The sequence below is a fragment of the Lepus europaeus genome, chromosome 4 (assembly GCF_033115175.1).
Source record: "Lepus europaeus isolate LE1 chromosome 4, mLepTim1.pri, whole genome shotgun sequence".
NCBI classification, from domain to species: Eukaryota; Metazoa; Chordata; class Mammalia; order Lagomorpha; family Leporidae; genus Lepus; species Lepus europaeus.
The window spans coordinates 40,133,817-40,148,644 of record NC_084830.1 but is presented as its reverse complement, the minus strand read 5'-3'; the positions used below and the strand labels follow the sequence as shown (position 1 = coordinate 40,148,644).

The 14,828-nt window shown below is 51.7% G+C and overlaps 1 protein-coding gene across 2 annotated transcripts in view; it reads left to right on the top strand.

Moving 5' to 3' along the window:
- The window catches only part of ATP6V1C1 (ATPase H+ transporting V1 subunit C1), a 64,649-nt gene extending 57,189 nt beyond the window's left edge, over positions 1–7,460 (top strand). For both annotated transcript variants that reach the window (XM_062188152.1, XM_062188153.1), the window contains exons 11-13: positions 1,385–1,482; positions 2,991–3,117; positions 6,846–7,460. In XM_062188152.1, the coding sequence (XP_062044136.1) occupies positions 1,385–1,482; positions 2,991–3,117; positions 6,846–6,941 (321 nt within the window). In that variant the 3' untranslated portion in view covers positions 6,942–7,460. The remainder of the gene's footprint in view (positions 1–1,384; positions 1,483–2,990; positions 3,118–6,845) is intronic.
- The last annotated feature ends 7,368 nt before the right edge of the window (positions 7,461–14,828 follow it).

Below are 14,828 nucleotides of genomic sequence, written 5' to 3'. Positions count from 1 at the left end.
GGACAGGCAGAGTTAGGCAGTGAGAAAGACAGAGAGAAAGGTCTTCAACTGTTGGTTCACCCCCTAACTGGCCACTATGGCCAGTGCGCTGTGCTGATCTGAAGCCAGGAGCCAGGTGATTCCTCCTGGTCTCCCATGCGGGTGCAGGGCCCAAGCACTTGGGCCATCCTCCACTGCACTCCCGGGCCACAGCAGAGAGCTGGACTGGAAGAGGGGCAACTGGGACAGAACCGGCACCCCAACTGGGACTGGAACCTGGAGTACCGGTGCTGCAGGCGGAGGATTAGCCTAGCGAGCCGTGGTGCCGGCCAAGAACACATTATTTTGACTGCGTATTTTCATTGACTCTTGTTATCATTTTGGCTTAAATTAGTTGATTGTATGTTCAAAAGAGCCTAATAAATATTACCCATATCAGTGTTAATTGAATTGCTAATGTATGTAGGTTATGTCTGGAGAGGAGATATTATTTGAAATCTATTTCTTCAAAGAGGTATTTCATCACACTAAATATTTTAAGTCCAAAGACAACTTAACTGCATCATAGATTCAGAAATCTAGATCAGGTCCCTTGTCTTAAAGGTGAGAAAGCGGAACGCTAGGTACCTGAAGTGTGTTTCCTACATAACTTTTAACTTTGTTGCTGAGAAAAAAAATAATGTGAGATTCTACTTTAAATAAATTACACGTTCTAGAGTATTGTGTAGTTAACTGAGGTTTTTCTATTTTGGCTTTCAATCCTAGGGCAGCCCTCTTATCTTCTATCAGTTTAAACTGCTTTCATTAAAATACATGCGTTTTTCTATGTTACAGAATTGGTTCAATTCATTTTATTTTTAAAGATTTATTTATTTACTTGAAAGGCAGAATTAGAGAGAGAGGGAGAGACAGAAAGAGAAAGATCTTCCATCTGCTGGTTTACTCCCCAAATGACCACAACAGCCAGGGCTGGGCCAGGTTGAAGCCAGGAGCCTAGAATTCCTTCCACATGGGTGGAAGGGGCCCAAGCATTTGGGCCATCTTTCATTGCTTTCCCATGGGCATTAGCAGGGAGCTAAATCAGAAGTGGAGCAGCCAAGATGTGAACTGGCACACATATGGAATGCCAGCATTGCAGACAGCAGATTAACCTGCTGTGCCACTACACTGGCCTGTTCAATTCCTTTTAGTGTGTATTGAGATTACTCAGTAGTAGATGACTCTTTAATTCAAGTTACAAAAAGTTTTCAAGATAATGAGAACAACACTGGGAATAAATTTTAAAGTGAATTCTTTGACTAAACTCTCCCAGATTCTGCATGGTTTGAGACACCTTTAAAAATATTTGGTTTACCTAATTGTTATTTTCAGAACCAAATTGAATTCATCCTTTTTGTTCTCACAGGGACCCCTTGTGCGGTGGCTGAAAGTGAATTTCAGTGAGGCATTTATTGCATGGATTCACGTGAAAGCGTTGAGAGTTTTTGTGGAGTCTGTTTTAAGGTAAAGAAAGTTAATGGCGAAACTTGAACCTCAGTGTTCATAGCTCTCTTGGCCTCTCAGGCCACCAACAGGAGATTGCTTTGGAAAGCCCAAAGGGCCAGTCATGAGGGGAGAGCAGTAATGCCATGGCTGAGGACACGCGTCTTAGTCTTGTCCTTGAATGTCAGCTTAGAAAGACATCGACACTGCTGTGCTCCCTGGTGCTTTTCTTATGTGGTTATGTGAGTTACAAGTAGATTATGTGCTGTTAGCCAGTATTCGTTCAAAAGGAAGATCTTTCAGATATTTTACTTGTGTGCAGAATATACTGTTGACTTACCAAATCATTTCATAGTAGCCTGAAATACTCTAATATTGGGAACATCTGTTGTCTTGTGTTAGATAAAGGTTTTAAAATACTGCTTTAAAATTTCTTCACATTTTTAGTTTAGATGTGGGTTATCTCATAGTGTCTGTTATCATAAAAGTTTGCTAAATATTATTTCCTGAAGACACTCACAGAGTCTTTAAAGTAATTCCTTGCAGTTGGCTCATTTGAAGGAGATCCCAGTGGAAAGAACGGGGCCATCAAAGAAGGAGGTACCTTTCTCTGAAGGGAGGAGAGAACTTCCACTTTGACTGTGACCCTATCAGAATAAGATCAAAGTCAGCGAACCCTAAAGGCTTCCATAGCCCTGGCAACCCATGACTAGAGCCTAGGGAGATTACTGACGCCATGAACAGGAGTGTCAAATTGTTAAGTCAGCAACAGGAGTCACTGTGTACTTACATCCCATGTGGGATCTGACCTTAATGTGTTGTCTAATGTGCAGTGATGCTATAACTAGTACTGAAACAGTATTTTTACACTTTGTGTTTCTGCATGGGTACAAACTGATGAGATCTTTACTAATTATATACTGAATCGATCTTCTGTATATAAAGATAATTGGAAATGAAAAAAAAAAAAACTTGGTGTTAAATTGGAAATGGCGTAGAAAATTAATTAATTTTTTAAAAAATATTATGTAGGATCTCTGCCTTTAATGTGCTGTACACTCTTATTTAATGCTATAACTAGTACTCCAACAGTATTTTTTTTTCACTTTGTGTTGCTATATGGGGGCAAACTGTTGAAATCGTTACCTAATTTATACTAAACTGATCTTTTGTATATAAAGAGAATTGAAAATGAATCATGATGTGATTGGAAGGGGAGAGGGAGCGGGAAAGGGGAGGGTTGTGGGTGGGAGGGAAGTTTTGGGAGGGGGAAGCCATTGTAACCCATGAGCTGTACTTTGGAAATTTATATTCATTAAATAAAAGTTTAATAAAAAAAAAAAAAGGAGATTGGTAGTGGACAGTGAGGACCGGAGGCGGTTCACGTCTCTGCGTGTATTATTTTTGTTTCTATACACACAGTGGTTGAGCTTGTAAGGGGAGCTGTTAAAATGAGACAGTGCATTAAATATGATTAGAGGGTAGTCTGGGAATATGTTTTGCATACTATATTTCTGCCTCTCTGTAAGGTATGGCTTGCCAGTGAATTTCCAAGCAATGCTCCTGCAGCCCAATAAAAAGACAATGAAGAAGCTGAGAGAAGTGTTGCACGAGTTGTATAAACATCTGGACAGCAGTGCAGCGGCTATTATTGATGTGAGTACTTATTAGGTATCTGGGCAGTGTAGAGATTGGAATGGGTTTCCAAAAGCAAAATTATTGGAAATTTTGCTGCTGCTGTGGCACAGTGGGTTAACGCCCTGGTGTGCAGCACCGGCATCCCATATGGGCGCTGGCTCAAGACCCAGCTGCTCTACTTCCGATCCAGCTCTCTGCTATGGCCTGGGAAAGCAGTAGAAAATGGCCCAAGGTCTTGGGCCCCTGCACCTGTGTGGGAGACCCAGAAGAAGCTCCTGGCTCCTGACTTCGTATCGGGACAGCTCCGGCTGTTTCGGCCCAGTGGGGAGTGAACCATCGGATGGAAGACCTCTCTCTGTCTCTTGCTCTCGCTCTCTCTCTGCGTAACTGTGTAACTCTGACTTTCAAATAAATAAATAAATCTTAAAAAAAAAAGGAATAGTAAGTATCATGCTAATTAGTAATTTTTTTTATTGCTTTAAAGCTTCTTAATTAGTTGTCAGGAAAATATAGCAAGTAATTTATGTTGTTTGCCCTGTTTTATACTCATTATAGCTTTGCTTTGCTTCTTGTATTTCTTTTTTTTTTTTTTTAAAGATTTATTTATTTATTGGAAAGTCAGAGTTACACAGGAGAGGCAGAGAGAGAGAGAGAGAGAGAGAGAGAGGTCTTCCATCCGCTGGTTCACTCCTCAATTGGCCACAACGGCTGGAGATACGCCGGTCTGAAGCCAGGAGCTAGGAGCTTCCTCCGGGTCTCCCACACAGGTGCAGGGACCCATGGACCTGGGCCATCCTCCACTGCTTTCCCAGGCCACAGCAGAGAGCTGGATCGGAAGAGGAGCAGCTGGGACTCAAACTGGCGCCCACATGGGATGCCGGCGCTTTAGGCCAGGGGGTTAACCTGCTGCGCCATAGCGCTGGCCCCTGCTTCTTGTATTTCTAAAAGCTAGTCATGAGCTCATTGTATATCAGGTGTTCATAGCTGCAGAAATATAGAAATAAGCAGTGACACTGGTTGTTTACAAAAACTATAAATTCAGACAAAATACCCAGTTATTTAAATTTTATTTGGTAGACATAATGGAGTCAGTGGATGGGCCCTCAATAGGAAGCTAACACTTTCCAAAATGGTGAAATGGTAAAGTGGCACTCCACAGTGCACGATTACATGAACGGACTGTGTGGGCTTTTGTTGCTGTTGTTTAAAATGTAGATTTTTTTATTTCAGATATCTTGTTGATTTGTTTCCTCTTCAGGGTGGTAGCAGCACATATGACTTTCAGAACCAGTGAATCTATTTTCTTGACAAAAGAACTTGAAGGAAATGACTTAATATATTTTTATAAAATTATGGAAAAGATAATGAAGCTTAACTTTATGATCTATAATTTCCTGTCATTACATTTTTTAAAAAGGATTTATTTTACTTATTTGAAAGGCAGAGTTACAGAAAGAGATGGAGAAACAGATTTTCCATCCACTGGTTCACTCCCCAAATGGCTATAACAGGCCGGGGCTGGGGCAGGCTGAAGCCAGGAGCCAGAAGCTTCTTCTGGGTCTCCCACATGGGTGCAGCGGCCCAAGGACTTGGGCCATCTTCCACTGCTTTCCCAGGAGCATTAGCAGGGAGCTGGATTGGAAATGGAGCAGCTGGGTTTTGAACTGGTACTGTATGGGATGCCTGCTACTCCATAGCGCTGGCCCCACAGTAAATTATTATTATTATTATTATTTTTGACAGGCAGAGTGGATAGTGAGAGACAGAGAGAAAGGTCTTCCTTTTTGCCGCTGGTTCACCCTCCAATGGCCGCTGTGGCCGGCGCATCTCGCTGATTCGAAGCCAGGAGCCAGGTGCTTCTCCTTGTCTCCCATGGGGTGCAGGGCCCAAGCACTTGGGCCATCCTCCACTGCACTCCCAGGCCACAGCAGAGAGCTAGCCTGGAAGAGGGGCAACCGGGATAGAATCCGGCACCCCAACCGAGACTAGAACCCGGTGTGCCGGTGCCGCAAGGCGGAGGATTAGCCTGTTAAGCCACGGCGCCGGCCCACAGTAAATTATTATAACATGTATACAAGGGTACTTCAGCAAGTTCATGAAAATTGAATTAAAGATGTTTATTTTGATGCAGAAGAATTTTTTTTTTTTTTTTTTTTTTGACAGGCAGAGTGGATAGTGAGAGAGAGAGACAGAGAGGAAGGTCTTCCTTTTTGCCGTTGGTTCACCCTCAAATGGCCGCTACGGACAGCGCATCTCGCTGATCCGAAGCCAGGAGCCAGGTGCTTCTCCTGGTCTCCCTTGCGGGTGCAGGGCCCAAGGACCTGGGCCATCCTCCACTGCCTTCCCCGGGCCATATAGAGAGCTGGCCTGGAAGAGGGGCAACCGGGATAGAGTCCGGCGCCCCAACCGGGACTAGAACCTGGTGTGCCGGCGCCGCAAGGTGGAGGATTAGCCTGTTAAGCCACGGCGCCGGCCGGATGCAGAAGAATTTTTGAAATCTATGCATAAGAGTAAGAGTCTTCAAAAAGTTCATGGAAAATGTTTATTATGAAAAAATGCGTGATGGGGCCAGTGCTGTGGCTAGCAGGTAAGGCCACTGCCTGCACTGCTAGCTTCCCATCGGGGCACCGGTTTGTGTCCTGGTTGTTCCACTTCCAGTCCAGCTCCCTGCTAATGTACCTGGGAAAGCAGCAGGAGATAGCCCAAGTCCTTGGGCCTCAGCACCCGTGTGGGAGACCCGGATAAGGCTCCTGGCTTCAGCCTAGTCCAGCCCTAGTCATTGTGGCCACTTGGGGAGTGAATCAACAGGTAGAAGATTCCCTCTCTTCCTCCCCTCCCTCCCTCTCTCTTTCTGTCTCTCTCTTTCTCTCTCTCTCTCTCTCTCTATAACTTTCAGATAAATCTTTAAGAAATTTATACTTCAAAAATCACCAATGGATTTCAGAATTTTTTGTACCAAAATCTTTAATTCCATTTTCTCGTTTTTTTTTCTTTTTTAAAGTCCATTCTGAAAAATGTTTTAAAAACATTTTGTTTGTTTGAAAGGCAGCGAGGTAGTGGGGGCAGAGAGTGAGGAAGAGAGAGCAAGATACATCTTCCATATGCTGGTTCATTCCCTAAATGCCCAAAACAGCCAGAGCTGGGGGCCAGGCTGAAGCCAGCAACCAGGAACCCCATCCTGGTCTGCTCCATGGCTGGGACCTAAGTGCGTAGGCTGGCCTCTGCTGGCTGCCAGGTGCGTTAACGGGAGGCTGGGTCAGAAAGCAGAGAAGCCGAGACTATGACATGGGCTGCCAGCGTCTCAGCTGTGGCTTAACCTGCGGCGCCACAACACCCACCCCTTCCACTAACTTTTTGAAGTACTCCGTTGTGAGAAAGTATTATTTTTAAAACCATGCTTAGTTTATTTTTAAAACCCCACACTGTATAAACTTTGCAGCTGTTATGCTTCGTGCCCAAACCTGAGACACAAAAGTCATTTTTTATAGCGCACCTGAAAAAGGCTAGCGCGGCTGTGGTGACCCACGCGCAGGCTGCGGAGTCAGCATGAATCTGGCCGTCGCGCCCCCTCTGAGCTTCCTGGGCAGGCGGGCCTTCCAGAGACTGTGCGTTCACTCGTAGGATGGAGAAGACCCTGCCGATTCAGACGGCATGAGCGTTCAGTTCAGACCGTTAGCCCAGAGTAGATGTGCAATGAACCAGGTTCCGTGAGTCTGTGACTGAGGGATTGTCTGGTTTTTCCGTAGGCTCCTATGGATATCCCAGGCTTAAACCTGAGCCAACAAGAATACTACCCTTATGTGTACTACAAGATTGATTGCAACTTGCTGGAATTCAAGTAGAAACGAGCTCCTCCCCAGACAGCCCTGTCCTGTGTCGGTGACGCTGACAGCCCCAGGTTGTTACGATAGTGCTTTCGGGTCTGTTGCCCTTTGCTCGCTTCTTCTCCCTGTGCCTGGTGAATCCACAGTGGTCCATATCTCGAGATTTTCTTTATAAAGGAAAAATATATATATATTGTTTCTTTTTATTGATCAGGTCTGTAAATGTGTACTAAAAAATCAGAGTTTATTTATAAACAGAATATTTTATTTAAAGAGAAGGTCTTTTCCTCATTGCTATCATGGTATGCATTAATTCCATTTGTTACTGTTGTGCACAGAAGCCTTGTTTACCAGGGAATGGTGTAAACATCGATGCCGTTTTGCTCACTGTATGTAGTAAGCATAACTGTTTAATAGTCAATTGTGATGTAAAACAATGTGACAATATTCAGGTCTGTGTTTTCTGAATGTTTCAAATTACAATCTATCGGAACTGTCGACACCACAGGAGAGAATAAAATGACCTGTGCAAAGGTGCGTTGCGAGTGTGTAACTTCAGCAGCCTGCAGCCCCCTGGGAGTGGGATAGGTGGGGTCCCAGCTCACCTGCTGGGTGACTTCCAGGACTTGCTGGGTGCGGCGGTGTGAGCGCTTGTGTCTGCCTGGCGTGTGGTTGAGTGTGCCAACTTCGGGTGAGAACACAGATCTGGAGATTATCTCACCACGTAGTGGGTGTTTGCAGCTGAACACTAGACGTCTGTGAATTGAGAAGTGGGGCCAGTTTTGAATAAAGCGTAGCGGAACTGTGTGATGCCAGCCATTGGTTTCATCTGCGTTTACTGGTTCCTTGTCAGTGTCTCCTGTAGTCATAGAAACCCTCGTTGTGGCGTGTCACTTACAATGCAGTCTGAACACAGAGGCTTTGCCGGCCTCTCAGATCTTGGCGTGGATGACGTCACGTCCGGAGCTTTGTCCAGAGAGCTTTGTGATGGCGCTGCCCTGGCTGTATCCCCACAGGCCGGCACCTGCAAGAAAGAAGTCTGTGTGTTGTTTGAAGGGCATTAGAAATGATTCTGCTGCCTCCAAAACCCTGTTAATGTCCACATTTTATATTGTTATTTCTGAAATAATTGTTAACTGTAAACACAGTAGAACATGAGAGACTCCTCCCCCCACCCCCCACCTCCCTAAGGAAGTGCCCGTGTTCCTCCAGGCCCTTTGCCATCTGTAGCACACACACCACACGCATGTGGAGTTTGCTGATAATAAGAGCGGCTCATCCCACACACATTCTGTCACGCGCCTTTGCTTAGTAGCGAGTGTGCAAGCTGTCTCCTCGTGTCAGGGCAGCCGGGCGGCCTGGCTGTGTTACCTGGCCATGTGCTCCCTCGTGCGCCTGGGCCGTGCTGTGGTTCGCCAGTTGGACGGAGCTCCAGGCGGTTTGTAGGTGTTGCCGCACAGAGCTCGGCGTGCCTTCAGCAGGATTTCTGGAAGGGAGGTCCGAGAAGTGGAGAAGCCCAAGGGGTGCGGATTTAAACTGTTCACACGGACTGCCAGGTTCCCTGTCAGAACTGTGAATGTAAGACACGTTTAGAGTGTGCATTTATTTTCAGTTTTCCTTTGGACAAGAGGATGCTGTTGGTTTGGACGTCTGAACATTCTGGTTTCTCTTCCTTTGCAAGGTCTCTCTGAGCCTTAGTGTCTGTAAAATGGGGGTCCTCTCTCGGCCACGGGGGCGCGTCCTGATAGTTACCCATCAGTAGCCCCAGAGATGGCTCGGAAGGTTTTATTTAGAGGCTGATATTGCTGTGGCCAGAGTGGGTAGGGGTTGTACCAGCTAAAACCCCCGCGAGTGCTCGAGACTGCGGGACTTTCCTGACTTCCAGCAGTGTGGATGAGAGAGGCGCTGGGGCCAGACCGCGGCTCGGCTACCCTGAGCGCCGTGATCCCAGTGCAGAGTGAGCCGCTCGCCCTGGTCTCCCCTGTGTGGAGGGGGTGTGGTTAGGTCTCCCTTCCAGAGTCACTGTGACCGTGAGACCCCCACGTGCACAGGCCGTAGAGGGTGCCCGGTGAGCGCGATGCGTGCACTCAGGGTCCACACGGAGTTTGTGGGGCTCCTTTTTTCACTGTGCTTAACTCAGGAGCCCGTGGGTTGGACAGGTCATCCTGTGCGGGCAGCGTGTCGGGAAGGCAGTGTGGCTGGCTCTGAGCTTCTGCGCGTGTGCGACCGGTTCTGAGCGAGGACTGTTTCCGTCCTCGTGCCTTGCCAAGGAGTTCCTAGCTTTCCAGGATAGAGCTCAGAAAACCTTGCGATTCATCCAGGATTCGTTGGCGTCTGTTAGGGACTTCTCATGTCCACGTCCTCGGTCCTTCCTGTGCTGTGCGTGATGGGGGCACCGGCCGTCCCCGTTTTCCACGCATGGAGCCTTCGTGTCCAGGGAGTGACGTGAGTCCTTTGTTAAGTTACACGTTTTGGGTGCAGTTAGCTTTGCAGTTGAGGTGACCCCATCCCGTATCCGAATGCCTGGGCTCAGTACCCTGCCTCCAGCCTCTTGCTGATGCAGACCCTGGGAGGCAGCTGTGCTGGACCGAGTGATCCGGTTCCTGCCTCCCAGGTGGGAGAGCTCGGTTGAGTTCCTGGTTCCCAGCTTGAGCCCTAGCCAGCCTTGGCCATTGCAGGCGTTTTGAGAATGACCAGTGGGTCGGGAATTCCTCTCACTCTCGCTCTCACTTTCGATCTCACTCTCCATCTCGCCCTGCCTCGGCAAGTAAAGTTTTTTAAACAGTTAAAAATTTTGAGTCAGGGTCAGGATGTGAGCCGAAGTCCGCCTGCGGGATTCTTGCTGGTGCAGCTTCCACGCCCTCTAGGGGCTGTGTGAGTGAGCCGTGCACTCCTTAACCTGCCACAGACACGGACAGGGATGTGGGAGAGGCAGTAGGCACGCATGGTCGGGTAGGCAGTGATATTGGTGTGGGGCAGGAACCCAGCACCCCAGAACATTTTGTGGCTGGTGGGTGAGGTGAGGGTGTGTCGCCTGTTACGTGCTAGTTCCAGCTCTGTGTGTGTCTGTTCAGCCTGAGAGATGTCTCTCCCTCTCACCCAACCCTGCTGAAGCTGTGCTGAAGCCGAAGCTCTCTGGCGTATACCCCAAACAGCTTCATGAATGAGTGCACTATCAATAGTCCTTTAAAGTAATGCTTTGTACATAGCAGATACTCAGCAAATGTGGACTTGTATTTGCTCTTACTTCAAACTCAGTAGTCCCAAATGTCAAAAATAAAAATATCAGAAAGTGATCTAGCTTTGAGGTTTTTCTCCTTCATTCTGGGTCCTTTTCCTTTCAGGAAGAAATCAAAGTCACATAAGCCCATGATAAAACCACACACGCGGGACATTCTCATGGGAGCCCACGATAAAACCACCATGGTTGGAGCCAGTACTATGGCCCAGAAGGTTAAATCTCTGCCTCCAATGCCAGCATTCCCCACGGGTGCTGGTTCAAGTCCCAACTGCTCCACTTCCAATCCAGTTCCCTGCTAATGCTCCTGGGAAAGCTGTGGAAGATGGCCCAAGTCGTTGGGCCCCTGCACCCACGTGGGAGACCCGGGAGACCTGGAAGAAGCTCCTGGCCTCGGATCAGCTTCGCTCCCGCCATTGCAGCCATCTGGGGAGTGAACCAGTAGATGGAAGACTGACTTTATCTCACTGAAACTCTATCTTTCAAATCAATAAGATAAATCTTAAAAAATGAAAATAAACCATGCTGGGACAGTCTGGAGGGAAGCCTCGCTGGCCTGTAGAGCACCCCGTGGCCCTGGTCCCCTGCAGACGCCAGGCACCCGAGCTTTGCAGGGAAGGTCTGGGAGGAGCCTCTCCTCTCAGCAGTGCACCCGGTTCAGCCTCCCACACTCTTCCCTTTTCTGGCAGGGATGGCATTCGTCCTTTGGGTTAAAGTTTGAATGCAATCCTGTCTTTATTTTTTTATTTTTATTTTTTGACAAGCAGAGTGGACAGTGAGAGAGAGAGAAAGGTCTTCCTTTTTCTGTTGGTTCACCCTCCAAAGGCCGCTGTTCTGATCTGAAGCCAGGAGCCAGGTGCTTCCTCCTGGTCTGCCATGCGAGTGCAGGGCCCAAGCGCTTGGGCCATCCTCCTCTGCACTCCCGGGCCACAGCAGAGAGCTGGACTGGAAGAGGAGCAACCGGGACAGGATCGGTGCCCCAACCGGGACTAGAACCCGAGATGCCGGCGCCGCAGTCGGAGGATTAGCCTATTGAACCTCGGCGCTGGCCAATCCTGTCTTTATTTTAAAGATTTGAGCGGCAGAGTTACAGAGAGGGAAAGACAGAGATCTTCCGCCTGCTGGTTCACTCCCCAGGTGGTCAGGAGGGCCGGAGCTCGGCCAATGGGACAGGAGCTTCCTGTCTCCCAGGTGGGTGCAGAGAGCCCAGCCCTCGGGAAAGCTGCCGCGTTAGCGGGGAGTCTCACAGGCGCCCATATGGGATGCCAGCCCCCCTCATCCTTTTTATTAAAAATGGGAATGTGGCACGGTGGGCCCGCGTTGTTCGCCAGAGGAGCGGCCTTAGGGTATTTTAGATGGAGTCCCAGGAGCCGCGGGGAAAAGGGACAAGAGTGACCGCATGGAGGTCGTCCGTGTGGAAATGCCCGCCGGGTTCGCTGGGCCAAGACGGGCGGGTGCACAGCGGGCGAGCGGAGTCTGCCCCCGGGAGGCCAGCTCCCTCCCAGACCCCCGCTCCTCTCCCACCTGGGCCGGGGGCCTTGACCCGGGCGCCTCGCGAAGACGTTTCCCACGGGCCGTGGGCCGGGGAACTGCGGTTCGTGGGCGTCCCGGGCGCCTCCGCACAGCGGCGCAGCCCTGCCCGCGACATCGGCGCTGCCGCCCGAGGAAGCCGCTGCGGGCGGGCCCCTTTGTCCCGCACGGTCGCAGCCCCGCGCGTGACCTCCGCGGATGCCGCCGGCCAAGGCCTCGGCGCGGACCCTGTGCGGGGCGGAGCGGTCCGGGGGAAGACCGAGCGAGTGCGAGCGGGAAAGGCTGTGGGTGCTCCGCAGCGAAAGGGAGACTGCGCGGTCCCGCCTGCTGTGTGTGTGCACGCGTGTGTGCGCGTGTGTGCATATGTGCGTGTGTGTAGCCAGGGAATTAAACTATCCCAGAACAGCTTTCAACTGCTTTGCCTTCTCCCAGGTGTCCGTGGCCGCCCTGCACAGGTCTGTGACGAGGAACCGCCTTCCTCACGCACACAGTTGCCGTGCGTGGGGAGGGATCCGAGTCGCCGTGGGTCAGGTTCGGATGACGCAGGTGCTACCTGCGGCCACCAGGGGGCGCGCAGGCGCCACTGGAAAGCCCGCGGCTTCTCCCGCACCGCTGACGGCCCGGTCAGCCTCGGAGCCCGCACGGCTGTGACGCTGGGCGTTCGTCCGTGGAGTTCTTGGGGAAGTGGCCGATGGCTCACGCTCACGTCGTGACTTGATCCAGCCTGTGCGGGTGCGTGTGCGCGCGTGGAATCCAAGCTGGGTCAGCCGGCTGGTGCCGGGCGGCGGGGTTTCGCGTAGATCCATGACACCCACGAGGAGCAGGCGTGTGTGCGTGTGCTGGGGTGCACGCGCGTCCTCTCCTATCAGCGTGGCTCCTGAGCGCCCCCTGGCCGAGTGACCACACCCAGTGCTGGCCCTCGGGGCCGCCCGGGCTCGTAGTTTGAACTTGGAAACTCCAAGTTAGCAAAAGCAGAGCGTGAACGTGGAAACTCCAAGTTAGCAAAAGCGGAGCGTGAACGTGGAAACTCCAAGTTAGCAAAAGCGTGCGTCGGAAAGCCGGGGTCCAGGCAACGCTGGCTTCAGGGCCCTGTGCAGAAAAGCCAGCACCCAGGATCAGCCAGCGGGTGCAGGACGGGTCCCCAGCTTTACCGCGTCTGCTCGCGGGGTCCTGCCGAGCGCTGTGCACCCGCCTGCCTTGTGCGTGGGCGCTGCGGTGCGGGGCGACCTGGGGTGCGGCTGGTGTGGCTGAGCGGTGGGCGGGGAGAGCGCGCGCTTACAGCTGTTTTCACTCCCTCGGTGCCTGCGGGGCCGGGGCTGGGCCGGCTGAAGCTCGGACCGGGGACTCAGCCCAGGTTTCCCTCGTGGGCGGCAGGCACCCACCTCCGGGGGCCCTCGCCTGCCGCCAACCCAGATCGGCCCTGCGGGAAGCCCCATCGGGAGCTGGAGGTGACACTCAGGTGTGGGCGCTCCTGTAGGCCCACGGGTGTCATATTGACACCCAGCCCTCAGGCCCGCCGCGGGGACTGAAGACCCCGTCCTAGGGGTTCACGGTGGCTGCCGGCTGCTGCGTGGGACAGCGCGGGGCCAAGCGGCCACACCTGGGCTGCGCGCGCTGCTGCCCCGAGTTTCTAGTGTGCCCCCCACCCTTCGGGGGTTCATCCAAGACTGTAAGCGGGAGAGGCAGCCCAACTCCTAGTCCTGGTGCTGCCGGCCCTGGGGGCACGGTCCCCGCGCCGTGTGACCTGGCCGGGGCCTGGCCGTGCGAGCACTCTGGCAGCCTCGCATCCCAGGCCTGAGCCGCTCCTTGGTCTGCAGAAGTAGGCGAACCACGGAGCCTGCAGCTTGAGAATGCGGCTCAGGTATGAGTCCGCCCCAGGGGACTCTCAAGTGAGGAGCCGAGGCATAAACAAAATGTGGTCCCTTCACACAGAGCAGTACCACTCAGCCATGAAAAGGCACGACACATGGGTCCGTGCCGTGGTATGGTGAACCCTGACCCGCAGTGACAGAGCCTGTGTTGCGTGATCCGTTCACATGAGACGTCGGGAGTGACAGAGCCAGAGAGAGCAGCAGTGGTTGCCGGGGACGGGGCGGGGAGAGTTTAGTCGGATGCAGTGGGTACAGGGTTTGTTTCAAGGGGATAAAAATGCTGTGGAATTTGGTAGTGGCAATGGTGGCACAGCTCGGTGGTTATGACCAGAACACACCACATTGCAGGTAAGTGGGCGAATGTTGTGGGCGTGAATCATTTCTCAATTTAAAAAACCTGCCAGGGTGATCTCCTAGTCTCTTAATTCTTTGCTTGTATTTTCCTGCTCTGTGCAGTTCTGTAAGTGAAGGCGACGTCAATTTAGGAAAGATCAGGAGTTCCGCGCGTTAGGATTGCGTCTGATCAGTGTTCTGGCTGTTTGGGGTACAGGGACCGGGGGGGGGGGGGCACTGCAGAGAGCAGGGGTGACAGAGGTGGGCGTGGCCACAGCTGTGAGAGTGAGGGGCCAGGGGCCCAGCATGGCACACGGGGCAGCATCTTCCCCTATGGCCAGCAGCTTTGGTTTTCCTGATCACAGAACCCGCAGTGGCATTGATGCTTCTCCCGGGTCCCCCTAGCAGGGTCTCACGTGTGGGACTCTTCCTCCTTGTGCTTGGTGCACTGTGCAGGCTCCCGTCATGCTTGGTGCACTGTGCAGGTCCTGGGTCCTGGCCTCCAATAGGTGACTGGTGAGTCTGTTCTGTCCGGGAAGTGGTGTCTCTACCCCACAAAGCTCTCTGCGCCTCCCCACCCTTGGTCGTGCAGATGCCCTCTAGGCTCGCTCTCCTGCGAGTGCAGTCGTTCGTGAACTTGATTTCTGGGTTCCTTTGCAGCTGCCCTGATTTCCTCAAGAATCCGATCATCACTTGGTTACAAAGCAGCCGGCACTGAGGTCACATGCGATGCCTGAGTGACTGACCCTGCCTTGGTCACACAGGAGTCCCACCCGTAGCCACCCTGCGAAGGCCGGTTCTTGTGAGGAGGGGGCCTGTGATCCCCTGTCCATTGCCCCAGCGTGTCCATGCAGGCCTCCTGCAGTGTCTGTGGGGCGTTGGCTCCCAGCCCCCTGAGGATACCACACTCTGCCAGCACTCAGGTCTCTGCCG